Here is a 24,473-nt window from a genome sequence, read left to right on the forward strand (position 1 = left end):
ACCATCTCACAATTTAACAACTCCGACGTAGAAACTCCCGACGAATTTGTAAACTCCAAACCATTGCCCTCTACCCATACCCAGACCAAACCCTCGGTTTTTTCAAGACCCCCCTTCCAACCCATTCAAACCAGTCATCCACTCCCATCCTTTTCCACTCCCTCTTACGCTTCTCAAGTAACCCCAACCTATTCGCCATCTACTTCTGAAAGATCACATAATAACTCCCCAGATACTGTCCAAATTTACGCAGAAATCGATAATTTTATTACATTAAAACAACAATTAACATACCCCCACACTCTTCACATCAATCAATTATAATCCACAGCAACATCATCAAACCCACCAACACCTACACCTCTATCAGATTACACCCTATCATTAGCTCAATCATCCACATCCACTGAAACATCCACTACCACTAACCGAGCCTACCGCACTTTTAAACGAAAATTCCCAAATCACCCATTCACAGTCAAAGCCGGAACAGCCAAAGAGTATATCAACCACCCAAAACACACACATACAAAAAACTTCTTTCAAATAACCTTACCATCGTTTCCACAATACACGTTAAATACCTCTACCACGACTAATGACACTAGAAATTTTGTTGACGAGCACGTTTTAATGCCAACACTTCATTGGTCATCGTGTTACCACTATACTAATCCTCTTTTTCTACCACTTACTAATACACATGAAGATAATGAAAGAAGCAAAGATATACAATATAGACTCACAACGCCACTAACCCCTCGACAATTTACATATGTTGGATTTAAAAAGTTACTAAAAACATTCACCGCACACCGAGCTAACGATTTCTCAATCGAATATTACGATCAAAACATCATACGCCCTAACCAAGATCAATTTTTAGATGAAGACCGCTTTGCAAACCCGCAACTAACTGAAATTTTTTTTTTAAACACCATACCTTTTTACACTCAATATTTTTGATAAAAAGCACGATCACATTATTTCCGAAGCACTAATCGACATACAAGCATATGAAAGCTTCTATGATAAATTTCAGTTATCTTCACTAACCTTTCACTTTCTTTTACCGCAGGAACGCAATTTGCACTGTTCCCACGACATAATGTTACGCACTAAAGAAACACATACTTACACATATTATCGATTTATACAGACCCATTTTGACTTACACACACCATCACGACAACCCCACCATCGTTTTCAGTTTATTAACTCGAAATACACGTCACCATTTTTTCTTAATTTTACATATTGCATTAAAAATACTAATCTCCACGGCATCCTCCGCAACTACGATCCCATTACCCAAATGTATATATTCTGTCCCATCACGAAGACCTTCTAAGATGAAAAATCACGACCCTTCCTCATCCCGCATGAATTCATTCAACCTATTGAAATCCCCATAATAAAGTTTATTCATAATACTAAATATAATCACAAACTTTAAAACCTAATCAAAACCACACCTCATGAATTCGCAGTAGGCATCAAAGAACTAAACACCATCAACGCACTTGAATTGCTTTGGCCACTGCTGCAAACTAAAAATACCATTCGCATACTAGCCAAGTTATTAAAAACATCCGATTTGATTCACGAAATCTTCCCAGATGGCTTTTTCCCCGATGACTAAGGTAAGTATAATTCAAATAAATTTCACTAATAAATTCAAATTATACTAACTTTTTCTATAAATGTTTAATTTTCTCTTTTAGTCTTCTCACCACCATCATCTACAAAAAGAAAAAAGAAAAAACAAAAAGCAAACTTGTTAAATTAGAACATAAATCTAGTAAAACTCTTTTGCTAAAACTTATTTGATAAAACTATTTTGCTATACTAAGTTTTTCGCACTAAATAATGAAGTAAAATTCATACCCAATGTAGTAATTTTATTTATAAATAATTTCCCCAAAAAGCAGTAAAATTATTTACAATGAAAATTTATAGTTTTCTCAAATGTAGTAAAATTCAAAATTCAAGCAATAAATTTATAAATGAGAAAGCAGTACTAACTTTTTCAATATTTTCATTCATTCGCACAAGAATTCTATCTATACTCGCACAGCTTCCACAAAGAATTGTTTAAAATAATGCTTTTAGGTTTCAAGTTTTCAATAACAACAACTCAAACTAACGATAACAAGTTTCCAAATTTTCTTTAACCCGGTTGGAATGGAGTTATATACTACACCAAACTAACCAATGCAGCTTACTAAACACCACAAATCATAAAATAACAGCATGACTAAGAAAAGAAAACCAGCGGTACCCAAACCGGATTAACCCAGTTTAAAACTGGATAATTTATTCTTTTGAAGACTATTACAAAGTCTAAGAAAGAAATAATAAAACACAAAAAGGTCGTAAGACAAACCCAAACCAAAAACAATTTGATTTTTGAAAAAAGGACACAATCAAAAGTAACATAAAAAAAACCAGAAAAAACCAACATAAAACGTTATCACAAAACAGGACCCCTCAAAGAAACAGCACGAAATCATACTCCCATTCCTCAAGGGTGAGTAACTCTTCAAAATAACTGAACTAAAGTAAAACGCTTTTGTGAGAACAACTAACTAAGATCATAACTAAAAAACCAAACTAACAAAAATTTTAAAAAAAGTAAATCATAATATGCAGTACATAGATCATCCACAACAACAAAGACGAACATCCACAGGCTAGACGATCCCATCACACTCGACCAAAAGAATGGCTAAAACACAACCGACATGCCGTCCACAATCACGACTCAAAGGATTCAAAGTACGACTTGACTTCGCAGTAAAGGACTTCATTGAACCAGATCAATGACCATCTCGATGTTCAAGTATATGTGCAGATCCGAGTTACAAGGCATCCCTTCCAAACACGAATTTCTTGCCATTTTCAGACGAGGCTGAACACAAAACAGTTCTCCACTAATACAGACAAACTTGACATAGTAGACCATTTTGAAATCGGGTTGATTTCATTGGAGATCACAGTCGTTGTCGAACGACAAGATAAAAACTTCATGTCCATAATTCCAGCGTTCTGGAACGTTTTTCTTCAAAGAGAAACCGGACAAGAAAAATGATATTTGCCAAATACCAACGTTCATCAACCATCCTTCAATTGCAGAAGAAAGAGATAAAACTCAAAAACTCGGTAAACCCCGGATGGGTGGAACTTGATCTAATTTACATTTTATTATTTCATATAAATTAGATATTTTACCACTGTAAAATATTTAATAGTAACCAATCATAATCCATCTAACTAACAACCCACTTATTTGTAAGTGCTGAAATTACTTATAATTTCAGCACCAGAGAGATTTGAATTTAACTTAGAAATTAGTTGCCTCTCCTCGAGAACTTCGGCAGCCGCAATAAAAACAGTATACTCTAGATCAATTGAGCCTAGCAGAGACTAGTTAAACACCCTGAGACTAGTAGATATAAAAGTAAGATAAGGATCGGTATTAGACTAAGAAGTTGCACGAATTTATCCGGCCGAAAATAAGATAGCTTGACGAGCAGACGGTGTACCCTATCCAAAATTACTCTATGAGTTATACACCTCATATATAACTCAATACACTAAATTTTAGTCCAAGTTGTGAACTTAGACAAGAAATGACCACAGTTGAAGTTATGAACTATTTTCCACCAGTTTAAAACTAGCATTTATAACCAATTATGTTCTTGATAAAAGTATCTCTAAAAATATTTACATTATGAGGCCAAACTGTGCATTTTGTGCATTGTAGGCCGATTACGCGACAAGATTGCTCCCTTGTTCTTTTTTTTCTTTCCTTCTCTTTGATCGTTCCGACAAAATTTTACCATGTTTAAAGACTTGTGTTTGGAATCCAGGAACATACAAACACAAAATTGTGCTCCTATTCAGTGCACAGTGTGGCCTCGTAATGTAGAGATATAATAAAACCACTAATAAAAAATTTGATAACACAATCGCTCGCGCACTAACAAACACCAAAGCTTACGAGCCGTTTTTCAATAAACTTAACTAGTTTGAACAAACATTTCACTTCCTTACACCAAAATGAAGAGACATTCACTACTAAGACAAAACTAACCCACACAAACACAATTAAGAAATTCATACAAAAACATAATATAACCAACTCACTAGCCCGTAACCCACAGCATCGTTTTTTGTTTATTAAATCAAACTACACATCACCATATTTCTTAAATTTTACCTATTGCATTAAATCTACTAATTTACATGGCTTCCTCCGTAATTATGTTTTCATCAGACAGATGTATATGTTTTGCCCACTGCCTAAGACTTTACCAATCGACAAAGCCCTCCCCATAATAATTCTCCACGAATATATACAGCCCAATGAAACCACCCTAATCGAACACATTCACAATAATAAATTTACCATAAACTATATAAACTAATTCAGAACATAAATCATGAGCTTTAAACACTTACCGAAGAATAAACATAATCGGAGCGCTTGAATTTCTTTGGCCTCTGCTTCGCACTAAAAACGTAATCTGCATGCTTGCAAAGCCTCCAGTAACATCGGACACAATCAAGACTAAAATCCCCCGTGGAATTTTTCCCGTTACTGAAAACCCGTAAGCATGAATTTTATTATCAACTCTTATATATAAAACATGAAACTCACCATTTTTACACGTGTTTTTTTTCAATTCTTTTTTAGATTTCACCAGTCACTCAATAAAAGAATAAAACCCAAAAAAAGCACAGACTTTCCTTTAACCCGCTTGCAAGGAATTATGAGTGAGCTTAAAGTAACCAACGCAGCATACTAATAACACAAAACCAACCGCATGTATAAAAAAGTCTGACTGTACTCAGACCAGTTTAAACCCAGATTAAAACTGGACAAATTATTCTTTTGAAACCCACTTTCAGTTTTTATTGAAATCACTTAAAACACCAAAAAATCAAAACAAAAAACAAAATATAACAATCTGTTTTTGATAAAAGGACACAACCAAGAACAAAAAAAGAAAAAACACCTGATATAAAAGAACAAAAATTTGAACTCAAAAAGAGACTCTGCTCAAAGAGACGGTAAATTCATACTCTATCAACTGGCTTCGCCACCCAATTGGATGTCCTGAGCATGCTCTATAGCCGACTTAACTCACCGCGCTATAACAACCATTAAATCACGCACTCAGTTTTTGATGAGAGTTAATCTAGGGTGTTCGACTCCTTAAAATAATCAAAACTATATAAAAATGATTTCGCGAAAACAACTAATGAATACCATAACTAAAACTCATCTCACTTACAATATAAAGATTAATTTTGCAATGTAAAAACATTTCTTAGAGCCAACGGAACGATCAGCAAAGGAAGATGAAAATTCGATTACTCACCAACTCTGGAATGGCAAATCTATTAGGTTTGTTGCCGTAGTCACTACCCTCAATGGATTTAAAGTATGGACCCAACTTCGCAGCATAGGAAAACCATTGAAACATACTAATGGCCAACTCGATGTTGACCTCAAATACAGATCCTAGTCACTTGGCACTTCACACAGAAAGTTCAAACTTCATCTTGCATGTAGTCTCGCTCTAGCTTAACGAAATCAACACATCATTGCATCAATATGAAATCTTGACACGATCACTTAAGGTGATCTAGGATAAAAGCGAGACCCACTTCTGGAACAAGAACAACTGTTATTCTACTCTCTACAAAAACAACTGTCACTGCTCCGAAAGAAAACTACTCCAAAAAACCAAGAAATCCCTCCATCCTTCACTAACTAAACATTTTGAAAAATAAAAACTCTCTAAAACTCGGATTGGTGGAACCAGTTTAAAACTAGTGTTTATAACCAATTTTATTCTTGATAAAGCTATCACTCTAAAATTTAAAGAGATATAATAGAACGACTGATAAGAAGTTTGATAACAGAATCGCTCGCACACTAACAAACACCAAAGCTTACCAGCCCTTTTTCAATATATTTAACCACTTTGCACTAATAATTCAATTCCTAACACCAAGCAAAAGACATTCACTGCTCACACGAAACCATGCCAAAGACAAAACTAACCCACACAATCACATTTTTTAAACTTGTACAAAAAAAACATTATATAACCATCTCTTTAAAATACTATTAACTAACCAATCATATTTCATAACTAACACTGACATTATTTGTAGTGCTGAAACTACTTGTAGTTTCAGCACCAAAAGAATCTGATTGTAACTTAGAAGACAGTTGTTCTCCTTTGGAACAATTTCAATATATCTAACCCGCGAAGACCAGTAAACACTAGATATATTGAGACAAGGAGATATAAGAGTAAGATTAAGATTGGTATTAGACCAAGATGTTGCACAAACCTATCCGGTCGAAAATAAGATAGCGTGACGAACAGACTTACCTTATCTGAAATTACTCTATGAGTGACCACTCCAAGTAAAAACTCAATTTTCTAGAGTGCTTCAGTGAATTGAGATCAGTTTTGGGTCAAGACAACTTCAAACAAAAGGGTTGTGATAACTTTGCTTTTTTGTTAGAAGTGGCGGTGAGGAGCAGCGAAATGTCAAGTGGACCTCAGAGTAGTAGTCTTGTTGAAGACATCAACGGGAACACGTTCAAGAAAGTAATAATTGTGGGCAAGACAGGGACAGGCAAAAGTAGCCTGTGTAATGTGGTGGCAGGCAAAGCCTACGATGCAGATCTGTTCCCTGTTTCCGCAGAGGCGCAAGGGTGTACCGACCTAACCACCTTTGGCAACGTCTTTTATAACGGAAATAGGGAGACGCCCGTATCCCTAATTGACACAGTGGGGTTTGACGACCCCGAAAGGGATGCGAACGCCAGGCTCATCTCCAACCTCGTGATCAAACTAAGAACCAAATGCGATTATGTCAACCTATTCGTTATAACTGTGAATGAACAAGATCCTCGGCTAGATGGGAGCCTTGTCGGAACAATTCGTGCTTTTTAAGGCATGTTTGGTGCGAAGTTTTGGTCGCAAGCTGTGATAATTTTAACTCGGCTACCAATGGATTCACGAAGTATCGAATCACGAAAAGTAATAACCCAACAAACCGACGCTCAGTTGGCGGCTAAAAACATAAAATTCGTGCAACAGAAGTTTCCCAGAGGGAAGGGACTCAAAAACCACATACTAGACTCGTGCAGAGACAAGAGTTATCGGGATGAGGAGGAGGCCTTCCAGAAGGGAAAGCAAGAACTGTGGAAGATGGTCAAAATGGCGCCCCCACTGGACACAGAAGATGTGAATAAGGTGAAGACAGAGTCGATGAAACTGAAACAGGAAATAGAAGAAAAGAAAAAGTAGCTGGCAGAAGTGGAGCAGCAGAGAAGAGAGGAAGAAGAACGCAGGTGAAACACATGTTTCTTCTTTAAGAAAAAAAGTTTGATTTTGAAAACCTCTGAATACTAACAAAAGGACCAAGGGTCAAATACCTGATTTTGAGGTCAGTCTTTTTTGACAGTTCTATAATAAAGAATGTTTTGCAATCACTTTTCTATGGGTTATTCAAAGCAATTTACTTCCCTCAATTCAATTCGGATTGATTTAGTTCGCCGATTACGCTTTAAAGGCTCTAGGGCTAATATATGCCATGCCACGCACTTACTGACTTAGAACATAATAACCTGACGTCTCTCAATTTGAAAGCAATAATCAGCTCAAATTTTTGTATATAATTGCCCTCTGTTGGCAAGCTCTAAACTACGGATCTTACTATTAATTTGCTCAAAACAGCATCTTTTGAAATTTTGCTCTTCATAATCAAAAATTGATGAAATGTGATGCCCTGGAAATCAATTTCTACCAAAATGTGTAAGAACACTTGGTAAAAAACTTTGTAAAGGACAAATTTTGTCTGGATAAAAAATGACCCAAACAAGAGGATTGCGCTTTATTGAGTTTTGACTGTAGTTTCAACAAGTAGTCTAGATTTTCTACCTTTGATTTTACAGGATACAAATAAAATTTTCTGTCTTTTTGCGCTGTTATTTCCACGAGGAAAACTGTTTCAGAGAACAGGAGCTGAGTGAGATGCAAAGACAATTCTCGCAGAAGATGGAATCTTTTGAGCGAAAAACTGAAGAAGATCGTGAGAGAATCGAGAAGAAACACATTGCGGAGATGGAAACTTTGAAGCGAAAAACTGAAGAAGATCGTGAGAGAATCGAGAAGAAACACGTTGCGGAGCTGGCGAAACTGACCGAGGAAAGAGAGGAGGATCGGGAAATGTTAGAGGCGAAAGTTGAGAAGCTGAAACAAGGTATTTTCAATGAACAGCTGAAGAACAAAGCAGAACTTGACAAGTTGCAAAAACAGTTCGAAGACCAGCAAAAGGAGGAGGAACAGAACAAAAAAATGTTGATAACTGCAGGAAACAATCATTCCAAGTTGGCGGATCAAATTGAGCAGCTGAATTTGCGGCAGCAAAAGATGCAAGAGCAGTTCAGACGAGAGAGGGTCGAGCAAGAGGAGAAGCTGAATGCAAAGCAGAAGCAGATTGAGAAGCAGGAGCGGGAAGCGGAGGAGAGGTTTGAGAGACAGAAGGCGGAGGCGGAGGAGAAGTTGAGACAGCAGCAGAGTGTGGCAGCTCTGGCAGAGCAGAGACAGAGAGAGGAACTGGTCAACCAAGGTAAACAGATGTGTCATTAGCTTAATTCATTCGTCATGCTGTTCTTCTTTTCAATTAGATTACAAACAACGTGAGCTCATCTAAATGTGGCATGAAAGTCATCAAGTCAATTCTGTCATCGACACAGATCCATGCTGATAAGGTTATTCGTGAATCATATGCTCTCCATTATCAGCTGTAGTTTTCATTTTATTTCAATTGTTGTCATGAGAATGAAGTTATAGGATGAACATTGCATAAGTAAAAAAGAACAGCTTTGAAGAGAACAATTTGTAAATCAAGAAAAAATAAGCAAATTAATCGATTGCGAGTTATGTGCTATTGACTGTACTCATAGAGTAATTTCAGATAAGGGACACCGTCTGCTCGTCACGCTATCTTATTTTCGGCCGGATAGATTCGTGCAACTTGTTAATCTAATACCGATCTTACTCTTACTCTTATATCTCCTAGTCTCAATAGATCTAGTGTATACTGATGTATGCAAGTTAGTTTAATCCAAGTTGCTCTGATGCTGAAACTAAAAGTAGTTTCAGCACTTACAAATAGGGGGAAATGTTAGGTATGGCATATGATTGGTTAATTAGGAAGATTTTTTAAAATTAGAGAATTATATTTATAACCAATTATGAGTTTTAGTTTAGAACTGGTTCCACCCATCCGGGGTTTAGAGTGTTTTAAGTTTTTAGTTGTTTGATGTAGTGAAGGACGGGTGATGTAGGTTCTTTTTGAAGTTGCGAGCATTGGCTTCTTGAGGGGAGAAGAAAATTGGCTGTTGGTGTTTGACGTGCGCAGATTGTCAAGTTCGTATCTCTAGACAAAGGATTTAAAGTATGGACCTAACTTCGCAACATAGGAAAACCATTGAAACAGACTAATGGTCAACTCGATGTTGACCTCAAATACAGATTCTAGTCACTTGGCACTTCACACAGAAAATTCAAACTTCATCTTGCATGTAGTCTCGCTCTAGCTTAACGAAATCAACACATCATTGCATCAATATGAAATCTTGACACGATCACTTAAGATGATCTAGGATAAAAGCGAGACCCACTTCTGGAACAAGAACAACTGTTATTCTACTCGCTACGATATTAACTACAACTCTCATTCATTCACGCAGTCACTGCTTCAATAGAAAACTACTCCAAAATACCAAGAAATCCCTCCATCCTTCACTAAATAAACAATTTGAAAAATAAAAACACTCTAAGACCCGGATTGGTGGAACCAGTTTGAAACTAGTGTTTATAACCAATTTTATTCTTGATAAAGCTATCACTTTAAAGTTTGAAGAAATATAATAAAACCACTGATAAGAATTTTGATAACAGAATCGCTCGCACACAAACAAACACCAAAGCTTACGAGCCGTTTTTCAATACAATTAACCTTTTTGCACTAACATTTCAATTCCTAACACCAAGCAAAAAGACATTCACTGCTCACACGAAATCATGCCAAAGACAAAACCAACCCAAACAAATACATTTTATAAATTTATTTCAAAAAAACATTATATAACCATCTCTTTAAAATACTATTAACTAACCAATCATATTCCATAACTAACACTGACATTATTTGTAGTGCTGAAACTACTTGTAGTTTCAGCACCAGAACAATCTGAATATAACTTAGAAGACAGTTGTTCTCCTATGGAACAAGTTCAATATATCTAACCCGCGAAGACCAGTATACACTAGATATATTGAGACAAGGAGAAATATGAGTAAGATTAAGATTGGTATTAGACTAAGATGTTGCACAAACCTATCTGGTCGAAATTAAGATAGCGTGACGAACAGACGTACCTTATCTGAAATTTTTCTATGAGTGACCACTCCAAGTAAAAACTCAATTTTCTAAAGTGCCTCAGTGAATTGCGATCAGTTTAGGTCAAGACAACTTCAAACCGAAGGGTTGTGATAACTTTGCTTTTTTGTTAGAAGTGGCGGCGAGTAGCAGCGAAATGTCAAGAGGACCTCAGAGTAGTAGTCTTGTCGAAGACATCAACGGGAACACTTTCAAGAAAGTGCTAGTTGTGGGCAAGACAGGGACAGGCAAAAGTAGCCTGTGTAATGTAGTGGCAGGCAAAGCCCACGATGCAGATCTGTTCCCTGTTTCCGCAGAGGCACAAGGGTGTACCGACACAACCACCTTTGGCAACGTCTTTTATAACGGAAATAGGGAGACGCCCGTATCCCTAATTGACACAGTGGGGTTCGACGACCCCGAAAGGGATGCGGACGCCAGCATCATCTCTGACCTTGTGATCAAACTAAAAACCAAATGCGATTATGTCAACCTATTTGTTATAGCTGTGAATGGACAAGATCCTCGGCTAGATGGGAGCCTTGTCGGAACGATTCGTGTTTTTGAAGGCATGTTTGGTGCGAAGTTTTGGTCGCAAGCTGTGATAGTTTTTACTCGGCTAAAAATGGATTCACGAAGTATCGAATCACGAAAACGAATAACCAAACAAACCGACGCTCAGTTGGCGGCCAAATACATAAGGTCCGTGCAACAGAAGTTTCCCAGAGGGAAGGGACTCAAATACCATATACTAGACTCGTGCAGAGACAAGAGTAATCGGGAGGAGGAGGAGGCCTTCCAGAAGGGAATGCAAGAACTGTGGAAGATGGTCGAAAGGGCGCCCCCACTGGACACAGTAGATGTGAATAAAGTGAAGACAGAGTGGATGAAACTGAAACTGGAAATAGAAGAGAAGGAAAAGCGGCTGGCAGAAGTGGAGCAGCAGAGAAGAGAGGAAGAAGAACGCAGGTGAAACACATATTTCTTCTTTAAAAAATAAAGTTTGATTTTGAATACTTCTAAAAACTAACAAAAGGACCGAGGGTCAAATACCTGAGTTTGAGGTCAGTCTTTTTTGACAGTTTTATAATAAAGAATGTTTTGCAATCACTTTTTCCATGTGTTATTCAGAGCAACTTACTTCCCTCAATTCAATTCGGATTGATTTAGTTTGCCGATTACGCTTTAAAGGCTCTAGGGCTAATATACGCCATGCCACGCACTTACTAACTTATAACATAATAACTTGACGTCTCACAATTTGAAGGCAATAACCAGCTCAAACTTTGTATATAGTTGCCCTCTGTTGGCAAGCTCGAAACTACGGATCTTACTATTCATTTGATAAAAACAGCATCTTTTGAAATTCTGCTCTTCATAATCAAAAATTGATGAAATGTGATGCCCTGGAAATCAATTTCTACCAAAATGTGTAAGAACACTTGGTAAAAAACTTTGTAAAGGACAAATTTTGTCTGGATAAAAATGACCCAAACACGAAGAAAAGAAAAATTTTCTACCTTTGATTTTACAGGATACAAATAAGTTTTTCTGTCTTTGTGCGCTGTATTTTCCACGAGGAAAACTGTTTCAGACAACAGGAGCTGAGTGAGATGCAAAGACAATTCTCGCAGCAGATGGAAACTTTGAAGCGAAAAACTGAACAAGATCGTAAGAGAATCGAGAAGAAACACGTTGCGGAGATGGAAACTTTGAAGCGAAAAACTGAAGAAGATCGTAAGAGAATCGAGAAGAAACACGTTGCGGAGCTGGCGAAACTGACCGAGGAAGGAGAGAAGGCTCGGGAAATGTTAGAGGCGAAAGTTGAGAAGCTGAAACAAGACATGTTCAATGAGCAGCTGAAGAACAAGGCAGAACTTGACAAGTTGCAAAAACAGTTCGAAGACCAGCAAAAAGAGCTGGTAACTGAACGAAAGAATCATTCCGAGTTGGCGGATCAAATTGAGCGGCTGAATTTGCAGCAGCAAAAGATGCAAGAGCAGTTCAGACGAGAGAGGGTCGAGCGAGAGGAGAACCTGAGTGCAAAGCAGAAGCAGATTGAGAAGCAGAAGCGGGAAGCGGAGGAGAGGTTTGAGAGACAGAAGGCGGAAGCGGAGGAGAAGTTGAGACAGGAGCAGAGAGTGGCAGCTCTGGCAGAGCAGAGACAGAGAGAGGAACTGGTCAACCAAGGTAAACAGATGTGTCATTAGCTTAATTCATTCGTCATGCTGTTCGTCTTTTCAATTAGGTTACAGACAAAGTGAGCTCATCTAAATGTGGCATGAATGTCATCAAGTCAATTCTGTCATCGACACAGATCCATGCTGATAATGTTATTCGTGAATCATATGCTCTCCATTATCAGCTGTAGTTTTCATTTTATTTCAATTGTTGTCATGAGAATGAAGTTATAGGATGAACATTGCATAAGTAAAAAAGAACAGCTTTGAAGAGAACAATTTGTAAATCAAGAAAAAATAAGCAAATTAATCGATTGCGAGTTATGTGCTATTGACTGTACTCATAGAGTAATTTCAGATAAGGGACACCGTCTGCTCGTCACGCTATCTTATTTTCGGCCGGATAGATTCGTGCAACTTGTTAGTCTAATACCGATCTTACTCTTACTCTTATATCTCCTAGTCTCAATAGATCTAGTGTTTACTGATGTATGCAAGTTAGTTTAATCCAAGTTGCTCTGGTGCTGAAACTAAAATTAGTTTCAGCACTTACAAATAGGGGCAAATGTTAGGTATGGAATATTATTGGTTAATTAGGAAGATTTTTTGAAATTAGAGAATTATATTAATAACAAATTATAAATTTTCGGTTAGAACTGATTCCACCCATCCGGGGTTTAGAGAGTTTTCAGTTTTCAGTTGTTTGATGTAGTGAAGGACGGGTGATGTAGGTTTTTTTTGAAGTTGCGAGCATTGGCTTTTTGGGGGAAGAAGAAGTGTGGCTGTAGGTGTTTGACGTGTGCAGATTGTCATGTTCGTATCTCTAGATGGGTCTCGTTGATCGTGGGGGGTCTCGAAGATGGGTTTCATTGGTTGATTGTGTCAAGACTTCTGATCGATGCCATGATGTATCGATTTCGTTAAGTTTGGAGCAAGACTGCGTGCAGGGTGAAATTTGACTTTTCCGTGTGAAGTGCCAATTGACTAGGATCTGTACGTGTAGTCAACAACGAGATGGTCATTGGTCTGGTTCAATGGTTTTTTTTGCTGCGATGTTTGGAACAAACTTTAAATCCTTTGAGGGCCGTGACTTTAGGCAGCAAATCAGTGGATTTTCCATTCCGAAGTTGGAATGTGATTGGATTGTCTTCCACTTTGCTTCTCTTCTCTTGGGCTTTACGAAATCTGTACATACTGCATTAATCGTTTACATATATAATTTTCTTTGTTAAGTTTAGTTTTAGTTAAGATTTGTTATTAATAGTTATCGCAAAAGCGTTTTTATAGTAGTTTGGTTACTTTTAAGGACTCGCTCACCCTAGAGCAACTCTTGGCAAAAAGAGAGTGTGGGTCACAAAGCGTGATGTAGTGCGGTGCGTAAGACCGGCTATGGATCATGCTCAGGAGGTCACTCTGGTTGTAGGGTATAATTTTGAGGTTCTTTTTGCAGAGTCTCTTTTTATGTTCAACCTTTTGTTTCGTTTTCATTACTTGTTTTTCTCTTCTTGTTCTGGTTGTGTCCTTTTCTCAAAAATCTTATCTTTTGGTTTGGTTTTGTATTTGGACTTTTTGGTTTTTCCTTTTTTTCCTTCGATTGTGGTAAGACTGGAAAGTGGTCTCCAAAAGAATAATTTTGTCCAGTTTTAATCTGGTTTTAATCTAATTTGAGTACCGTGGGCTTTTTGTTCTTAGTCAAGCTATTAGTTTGTGGTTGTGTGATGTTAGTAAGCTGCGCTGGTTTTGTAGTTTTCTATATAATTCCTTCCAACTGTTTTAAAGGAAAGTGTGAAATGTGTGAAAACTGGTTAGAGTTGTTAAAAATGAAAGTTAAAACTTAATATATATTATTTAAATAATTCTTCGACGGCGAGCTGTGCGATTGTGGAAAGAGTTTATGGGCGAGTGAATGATTCAAATCTTATAAAAGGAGCATCTTGTAAAAAGGTTAGTAAATTTCTGAATTTATCTGCAATTTTGTTTCAAATTACCGCGTTGAAATGTTAATTTTACTTCTTCTGGGGAATTTTAATTTTCAAATTTACTGCTTGGTGAAAAAACAAAACGTTTGCATTTGGGATTATTTATTAGTTTATGTTTTTTGGGGCTAAATTTTACTGCTTTTCATTTATACTGCTTTTGTTTAGAATTTTTAAGAAAATAGTTTTCAATTTGCTGTTGTCTGTTTTAGATGAATGTGTGATGAAGTCTAAAAAAGAAAGTGGAACATTTATAAAGAATGGTTTGTTATGTTTCGAATTTATTAGTGTAAGATACATAATAATACTTACTTAATCATCAGCAAAAAATCCAATTTGGTTAATTTCATGAATGACGTTTGATGTTGTTCAAAGCTTAGCAAGTAAGCGGGTGATACATTTAGTTTTCAGTAGTGGCCCAAGCAATTCAAAAGCTTTGATGATCTTTTGCTCTTCACTACTTGGTGAGAATTCATGCGGTGTAATTTGGATTAGATTATAAAGCTTATGATTATATTTAATGTAATGAATGTATTCTAGGATTGGAATTTCAACGGGCTCTATATTCTCGTGAGGGACAATTAGTGGACAGAGTTTATCAACAATAAAAGTTCTGGCTAGTGGGCAGAATACATACATTTGTCGGATAGGGTCGTAGTTTCTAAGGATCCCTTGCATGTTAGTGTCTTTTATACAGTATGTGAAGTTAAGAGGAATGGTGAAATTAAATTGGAGTTTATAAATTGAAATCGATGGTGTGGGTTTCGTGATGGTGTATTAGTTGTGTAATGGTGTTGTATGAATATAAAGTAAGTGTATGTGTGAATTTGTTTCGTGCGTTACATAATTTGATGTGAGCAGTGTAAGTCACCTTCTTTGGGTGGTACGAAATAAAAGTTTAATGAGAAATTGTTAAATTAACTGAAATAAGATTCGTAGGGTTTTCTGACGCGAAGTCCTGTGGATATAATGTGATCATATTTTTAATTCATGCAGCTGATAGTAAATACATATGGAGATTTGATGAAAAAAGTTTCAGTCAGCTTGGGGTTAGCGTTACTATCGTCATTTGAAAAGATATCTTCATTGGGTCGTGCAATGGCATGATCATGGTGGTTAATAGAAAACCTATTAGCTTTTTGTTCAGTGAATCCAGTTATGCTTTGGTTTAGTCCGAAGGTTGTGAACTGTTTTTCGTGAAGTTCTATAGTTAGGTGATATAGTCTAGTTTGACATAATTCCTTGTCGTCTGGATTATTAATTAGTGGGAGTGATGATGGGTTACTGAATGGAAAATCTATTAGCTTTTCGTGCAGTGGATCTAGTTAGTGTTTGGTTTAGTCCAATGGTTGTGAACTGTTTTCCGTGAAGTGCTGTAGTTAGGTGATATAGTCTAGATTGACATAATTGCTTGTCGTCTGGACTATTTAATAGTGAGAGTGATAATGGTTACTGAAATCCTTGTATGAGATCCATGAAAATGTGGGAAATAATGCATTTTCATTAGTGTAATTTGGTTGTTCGTTGTTAGTATTTGCGTGATATTAAGTATATTGTAAAAAGAATGGCTAGCACACTTGGAGAAATGCTTTTTGTTGTTATGAAGTGGTTGAATTGTAAAAGTTTGGGCTGGTCGAGGGTTAGATGGGAGTGGGGTATTGGGGAGTTTTCGTTCAAATACTCGGTGGGCTCTGGTTTCTCCAGTAGTGGATGGGGGCTGGAGGATTCTGACAATGCCATGGTTTTTGAGAGATGACAATTGGTTAGTGTGTTAGGGTGTTGTAGCTGTTGTTGAAGGCTTATGAAGTTATCTAATTCATTCGTTTTCGAGCTCAGTATCAACGGGCTAGAGTGGTTTTGTGGGTCGCTGGTCATTGGAGAGTAGATTGGGGTTGCATCAGTGTAGGAGGTTGAGGCTGAGGAAGGTTCATGGGGAATTTGAGTATGGAGGGGTTGAAAGGGCGGCTGAGAAAAACGGATAGGCTAGGTTCGGAGTCTGGAAATTGATCTGGTGTTTCAATATCAGAATTGTTAAATTGTGAAATCGTGTGAAAAACTGTATTCGTTGAAGTGTTGTCTGAATCCACTGTTGGTGAAATATTAGTATATGATGATTCAGGGTGGGGATTGAAATCAAAAAGTGGTGAGATCTGGGAGTGACGTTGAGGTTGGATGGGTATGAAAGGGAACGGTTGAGGGATCTAATCTGGCGTCTCATCGTGGGCTTAAAAGATGGTTGTTCTGAGAACGGAAATTAGTGGTATGTGGCTGTTCTATAATCTGTTCATATGTCTCGTCTACATTTGGTTGTTGTGCTTCAATAAGGGTAACTGGACTTTGTGGATATCTATGACTTGTAGAGATGTGCTCTGTTAGGGATATGTTCCTGTAGATTCGTGGTGTTAAAGATAATTGATGGTTGTTTTCTAATGTATGTAATTGTGGTACAGTAGTTGTCGTGTTTCTAGTGTCTTGAGAATTATCATATGTCTTAGGTGTGGTTGATAGTTTTTTTTTTGTATTTAGTTATTTGAGCGTCTAAAAGTATTTTGTTAATTGAGGTTGAAAATATTCCGAAAAATCCTGCGAAACTCCTACGATCGCTTGTTTGTTTACTTGTGTGGGGATTGCGCATGTATTACAAATTCTTTTCAATAAAGAATAGCAAAAACCAAAAAAATTTAACGTTGCATATAATATAGTCAGTCTTTCTATGATGTAAGAGGGCCATCCTAGAAAGGCGAGTAGTTCATTTTTTAAAATTACAAATTTAAAGATATTGATGGGTGATATATCTTGTGGACGGTATTTTTCATCGTTTAAATAAATATCTCTTTTTCACCGTTTAAATGTTCAATATCTTTTGAGTATCCACTGTAGTCTTGTGTGTAGATGTCTAAAACTCCTGCGGTTTCTGCAAGTTTTCTTAATTATTGGTCAATGGATTGTCTTTTGTATTGTGTCCATCTTTGTGAGGAGTTCTACAAATTGTTGTATGCGGAAGTGATGTTGTATATCTGATCTAAAGTATTAATCTATAGCTTTAATACTTTCTGGTGAAAATTTCTTTAATGGCGGCATAAGTGTAGGATCTGGTATGGGAAGATTATATTTATCTTCATCGAGATTTAACTGTACAGCATTGTGGCTATTTTCAGATCCACATGGGACAGCTGTAGTCTAAAAAAATGTTCTTCTAGAATGCGTATCAAAAAAGTGTACTAAAATTATGTAGAACCTGGGGATTCTTTTGTAACATTTTTTGCCTTCAATCACGTATAAAGGTGATACTTTTTACGTAAACGTGTTATACCATAATGTATATGTATCTTTCGTACTCGAAAAATTTTGATCTATTGCCTGACAACAAATAACCTGCATAGAGTATTTTTAATACTGCTAGTGGAAGTGATTGTAAAATTTGTGTTAGTTCAAGTTAACATAAATGATGAAGCGTTTCTAGTTCTGATAGGAACATTTCTTGAAAAATTCTCTTTTTTGTGTAACCCAATTTCATGTCTAAGTGGATGTCATAGTGAATTGCACCAAAACACGCTTGGTTCATAAGTGATAGTTCTTGAAAGCGTGTACTGCTTTTGTCTTGTGGTCGAAGTTTTCCACCAGTTCTTACTGTGTTTTTTAGAAAGATTACTGAGATGTATGCATTTTGTATTTTGAAACGTGATGTGTTAAATCTGGTTTGATTTTCAGATTTCTTGTGTTCATGTCAAAACCTTTTTTGTATTCTACAAGGATTTCTGAAAATTGTGTTTTGTAAAGTGGAGTGTTATTTTTGCAGGCGAAATGTGAGATTTGAAGTGTAGGTCTCTGTGTAGATTTGAAAACGTGTTAGTTTGTTTTCCGTATTATTGAAATTTTTGAAACGTTGATTGTTTTGTCTGACTTTTCAGGGTTAACTTTCTTGCGTGTATTCCCACAAATTGAAATGTGGTACATGTGTCTTCGGGGAACCAAAAAATTGTTGCTTGTGTTCTTGTTGTTGGATTGCACTATCCCTGGTCTTTTTTCCAAGGTAATCGTGTTCCTTGATAACTTATTGTGTCATCTTTTAAATCTCGTGTTATTTGTACCTTTTCTTGTTGGATTTTCTAATCAAAAAAACATATTTAGTTATCCTCTGTTTTTTGTGTCAGCCTTGCAATTAGAAGGGTAGTTTTTCTTCAATGTGTGGTATCCAATTTTTATCATGAAGATCATAAGTTAATTGTCCATGAGCGCCGTGGAATGGGTATTTGTCATCTAATTTTATATGAACTTGGTCTCTTTTAACCTGATGTGCTGAGTCTAGAAAAACTTGAAAGTTTACCAATTTTTGGTTTATGCCTTTATTTGTGGTTAAATTAATCGATTAAATTCGTTTTTACAATCTTCAGGGCTAAGACGTAAAAGTCTTTCTATATTACTTTGATAGAAAGAATCGTGATCAAGTCTATTTTTGTTTCCATTTGAGACTTGAGAACAATGTACTTTTTTCTCTGAGAGTGTTCCTGTAAACTTGTATCCTGTTGATGTTGTACCTCGGGCTTTTGAATAAAGTGGTGCTATCTAATTGATTGTTTCTATTTTTTGTGGTTCGGATTCGCATTGAGTTACTTGATTTATGGCGTGTTTATGTAGTGTTTTTTGTTCATTTTCTTCACAATCATAGTGTGTAACAAATAAGTCTAAGTCTTGTTCGAGGGAAAGGGTTTTTATGTGATGTTGGTTCTGAAAAAAGAAGGGGAGAGAGGGCTTAGAGGAAAAAGATTATCAAAAGATACATATTTAGGATAGTCCTAAATAAGGATTATAGAATGTGATTTATCCAAGTGTCTTTTTTGTATATCTATCGTATTTATCAATAATTTCTGTTAGATAAATGCGGGAGGTAAAGCTTGAGCTGTTATATTTGATGGAGCTAAGGGGAAGGGTTGATGTCCTAAATTCTTTAATATTACTGTTATTTCCAATTTAAGTGTTAAATTGTCTTGTGTAATCTGTTACTGTGGAGGTATTGACCAAACAGTGGAGGGAGTGCTACGAATGTATTCTAATTTAATCGTAGGGAAATGTTATTGGTTAAAAGTTTCTTTTATATATCGTCTAAATTTGTAGAAAAATTTGGAGGAAATCATGTTGTTGATATTTAACTTATTGAAGGGGTTGAAGGAAAATAAGGGGCTTCTGGTAGTGACATAGTGACATAGTGACAGAGATGTTTCTGATGTGATATCTATTGGTTCTTTTACCAAGTTTGATTCACCTCGAGTGAAAGCTTGTGTCATCCAATGTGGGAGATGTTGTGTTGAAGTTGGGGGGTTAAAGGGACTTTCAAGAATTTGTTGGGAAGTGGGGGTTGATTTTAAGTAATCCGATGGTATGTTCGGAGTGTTTTTTGTGAGCTAGAATGTAATGGTTGGCGGTACATTGAATTGTACTGCTGGAAAGATCTAAAGAATTTGGGGTTGGTGATGAGGAAATTTTAAAATGATCTCTGTTAGTTGTAAAAATTCTATTTCGTCTTGGATGTATGATTTGTCTACTTATTGTGGATGTGTTTTTGTTTTGCCTTGGGTGTCTTGTTCTATTAAGGTCCTGCTGAAGGGAAAAGTATTTGTTATACGTTGGTTTGTATTGTGGTTCGCTTAGGGGTGCGTGGTTCTAAAGGTTCTAAAGGTTCTGATAGCAGTGAATGTTTTTCTTCAAATGTATATGGGTTTTCTTGAAATGAAATACGTGTTGATGATTGAAGGTGGTTTGTCTGACTGGATGTTGGTATTGTTGGAGATTCCTGGGATGTTATAGTCGGTGGAGACTGTTGTGTGGGTTGCTGATTTGCAGTTTTGATTTTTTTTCAGATTTTTTACCTATGAGGAAAATTTATAATGGTTATAGTATACTTCTAAGAAAATGATTAGAAGTATTATTGCCAGTGCCAAAATTGTTATTGCCTGTTTTATACGTTTGGATATTGTCAGAATTAGGGAAATTAGAAATGTGAAAAAAATTACTAAAAGAAAAAACAATGTTGTGCTTGTTGAATACTTGTTTTAACATTTAGGTGTTTGTTGAAATATCGTACCTGAGGAGCTGATCAAGGATTTTTGCAAAGTCGAGGTAGCTTTCATGGAGTGAATAGAAAAATAATAAAAACCTGCAAAAATTTACGAAGCTAAAGAGAAATAGTTCGAACGTTTTTTATATATGATGATTTGAAAAAAGGTCGATAGAATTGAAAAAAGTTTTGAAGTTTTAATTTTAGAAGGTTGACTGTTTTGGAAAGAAGCGTTTGAGAAATGATTCGTTCTCGCCAAATTTTTTTTTGAGGCAAAATTTGAGTGTGGTCGGATTGTTTATAGATTTTTGACAAGTGAGCTTCCTGATTTTGGTTTTTTCATTGAATGACTGGGGGTATCTAGGAGTTATTCGTACCTTAGGCTAAATGATGATGTCCTGTTTTTTCTTTAGGCTGATTTCATATTTTTCCTTAAGGGAAATTTGGAGTGTAAGTTGGGGCAATATTGTTGATCTTTGTACCAGCTGCTAGAGGAGGGTTGTAATATTTAAATTTTGTTTATTTTGCTGGTCAAATATCAGCTTGTTGCTTATTTTTGACCTGGAGGTCCTTTAGTTATAGTTACATATATGTTTGAAGTTTGCAAAGTGTCGGCTAAGGAAGTGATGTCAGAATGAGGTGATGATTAGATAGCTTCTGAATGGCTCAAGTTTAACTAGTTGTTCATGGGTGTCAGCATGAATTTTAAGGAAAGCGAAGAACAATTTGCTATATTTGTGAAATTTAAAACGATAATTAATTAGAAAGAGACTTTTGGAAATCAACATCTTTATCATTTTTGATTGTGGAAAGAAGGTTTTATAATGTTTTCGTGGTCGATTTCAAAGTCTTGATTATTGTCGTTGTTGAGAGGTTTCTTTTATTTCCTGTGGTAAATTTTTTTGATCCAATTTTTTTTCTGAGGTAATTGTTTATGGCTTATTTCTTGGGATTTTTGTCGAGTGTTTTTGTTATTTTGTGTTTCTGGATTTTGTGGTGAACAATTTATATCACATGTTTGTTTTTGACTATTGCCTGCGTTGTTCTGGACCATTTTGATTCTTGTAAAAGAGTACAATTGTGTTAGTTCGCGAAGAGCCTACTCTTTTGGGTAATTTGATAAAAAATTGTTTTTGTGTTGAACAGCTTCTTTTTTATTTCAGTCAATAAGTTTATATGTTACATCAGTGGGTTTGGATTGGTTGTTTTTTTTAGATTTTCTTTTTTGTTTTACAAAATTTGGGATTAGGACAAAAGTTCCAATTTTCAAATTTGTAGCTGGTGTGAACCGTGAATTCATTTGGGAATGAATATTCTGTCCTTTTATTATTTTTTTGGCTATTTTTTGATAAACTTCATTGTGTTTTTTATCTCTCTTTAAAATTATTCGGTATGTGTGCCGGAGGCTAATTTAAAAGATATCGGTGATGAAAATTATCTTCATCGTGTGTATGTAATGGTAGATTATAACACATTGACTTGTTTGTAAGTTGGCATTAACCTTGTGTGTATTTGAGGCGTTTGTAAGGTGATATTCCTAAGGTTGTTGTTATTTGCGAATTGTAAGGTAAGGGGAACGAATTTACATCTGTTGACAGTTCAGTATATTTTGTATCGTTTCCATTTATGATACATCTGAGATAATATTTTAATGAACGGTTCATTCCTTCGACTAAACCATTAGTCCAAAGGTCAATAAATGTTCGTGGCTTGTGTTTGATGTTATATAGATGGCATAATGTAATTATTTCATTATTAATGAACTCAGTGCCATTATCTGTGGCAAGGATTTCTGGTAGTCCGAATTTTGCTCTCCAGTGTTCATAAATTGTTGTATATGCATAATAGGCATTACAATAAGGTACTGGCTTAAGTGCTACGTAGTGTGTAAATGCGTCAACTATGACCATTGTATATGAGTTTCCTTCTGAAGAGGGTGTTATTGGTCCTTTTGTATCGAATGAGACTATGCGGTCAAACTATAAACTTTGTCCTTTGAAATCTTGTTTTTCTGCTATTTGCTTTTAATGTGGGTGTGTTTTTTTAATTTGCACGTTAAGAAATCATTGCGTAATACCCTAATCCAAATCGGTGCCATTGGAAAGTAAAAGTTTTGGGTATAATTTGAGTATGTTTTTTTTTCTGATCCTGCATGTCCTTCAGGGTTTAAGGAATGTGAAATGTAAAATGCTAGGTGTATCATACATAGTGATAAACATGGTACCCTAAATTCAGATGTTTGATATTCTAAAATATTTGTGTTCTCATTTATGGATGTGTTATTGAATTTTCTAATTTATCTTAGAAGTGTTTTGTTTCCTAGAATTGTGATATCTGCTTTTATGGTTTTGTTTTATAAGTGTGCCAAGACTTTAATTGTCTAATGACTGGGCCAAGGTAATTTTCAAGGTAAGTCAAGTGTAATTTCTCTGTATTTGGCAGAAAGAAATTTTCAATTTCTAACTTTGAGAGAGGTATGTTATCTAGAGAGTCATGGGGGTTAAAATTTTGATTTATTGTGTAATTTGATACGGAATCTGGGGGTACTGATAAGTTTATTTTATCAGTTAGGTTTTCTTTTTCTATTAAAGGCAATAGATTTGTCCTGTATATTTTTGTTTGAGGGGTTTTTTGTTGTGTGTTGTTTTTGATCCATGATGATTATTTATCGGTTTAAATGTAGAATTTCGAAAAAGAGGTCTACTTTGTAGTGATTTTTTTGACAATCTAAATATAATGGGAAGTAATGTACGTTATTTATTTTTGTTTTATCAACGTCAGTTTTTACTGCACATTTGCATTCTAGTCTTGGTGATGTTTCGTCTTTTACAAAAAAATTAATTTTTTGTGGTATTTCTACTGTTGTTTTTCTTGTTAATAATTTAGGTGTTGTGTTTTGACTGAGTGTGCCTGGTAATGCAAGATTTTTTCCTGCTGCCTAAACTATATGTAGGTTTGGGAATTTCTATAAAATTAACTGAAACCTATAAACTCTATCGTTTGGATTTTATTTCTGTGAAAACCAAAATTATAGGTTTATGGTCTGTAAAGAGAACTGTTGGATGTTTTGATCCAAGTATTAAAATTCATCTTCGGTGAGGGTATATATTATAGCTGTGCTTTCTCTCAAAAGTGTAAAGAGTCTAAGTTCAGCTTGTGTAAATCGTCTTGAATTTGCTGAAATAAGATTCTTTTTATTTGTTCTACTCTGTGATTGTAATAAAGATGCGCCGATGCTAAAATTTGCTGCGTCGCACATAGCATAAAATGGTTGATCGGGATCTGGAATGGTGTCTGATATATGTTCAGTGAGGAGTGTTTTTGTTTGTTCAAATCAATTTTGGTGTTCTGTTCTCCATTCATATTTTTTTTTGCTGTCCGAGAGTGTTACAAAATGGTCTTAAAAACATTTTATAGACGGCACTTAATGGTCGTATTTACTTAAGAAATTAAGCATTCAAAGATATTCATGGATTTTCTTTTTGACGATGGTTGAAGTTTTACGATTGCGTCTATGCGGGATTTTAGTGGATGTATTTCCTTCGAAAAAACTGTCATTAAACCGGGACTGCTTAAATGTTTTATTTATGGAGTATTTGATGATATTTATCTTAGACAATGAACATTTTGTTTTTTGTCTGTGATTTCATGAAAACATCGTCTGAATATGTTATGAGATTTTTACTGAGGAAGAATGGTCAAGAATTTTTGCTCATAAATGCTCAGAATGCTGCTCGTCCTATTGAGATTCCGTAGAAAAATCTATTGAGTTCGAATTGT

General features: G+C 35.8%; 1 protein-coding gene across 1 annotated transcript in view; it reads left to right on the top strand.

Moving 5' to 3' along the window:
• Nucleotides 1-24,473, top strand: part of LOC134846796 (inner centromere protein A-like) — a 54,404-nt gene that overhangs the window by 19,572 nt on the left and 10,359 nt on the right. The window contains exons 3-7 of the mRNA XM_063864188.1: nt 6,550-6,959; nt 7,131-7,336; nt 8,048-8,664; nt 10,617-11,451; nt 12,077-12,672. Coding sequence (XP_063720258.1) covers nt 6,550-6,959; nt 7,131-7,336; nt 8,048-8,664; nt 10,617-11,451; nt 12,077-12,672 — 2,664 coding nt within the window. The remainder of the gene's footprint in view (nt 1-6,549; nt 6,960-7,130; nt 7,337-8,047; nt 8,665-10,616; nt 11,452-12,076; nt 12,673-24,473) is intronic.

The sequence above is a fragment of the Symsagittifera roscoffensis genome, chromosome 5, assembly GCF_963678635.1.
Source record: "Symsagittifera roscoffensis chromosome 5, txSymRosc1.1, whole genome shotgun sequence".
NCBI lineage: Eukaryota > Metazoa > Xenacoelomorpha > Acoela > Convolutidae > Symsagittifera > Symsagittifera roscoffensis.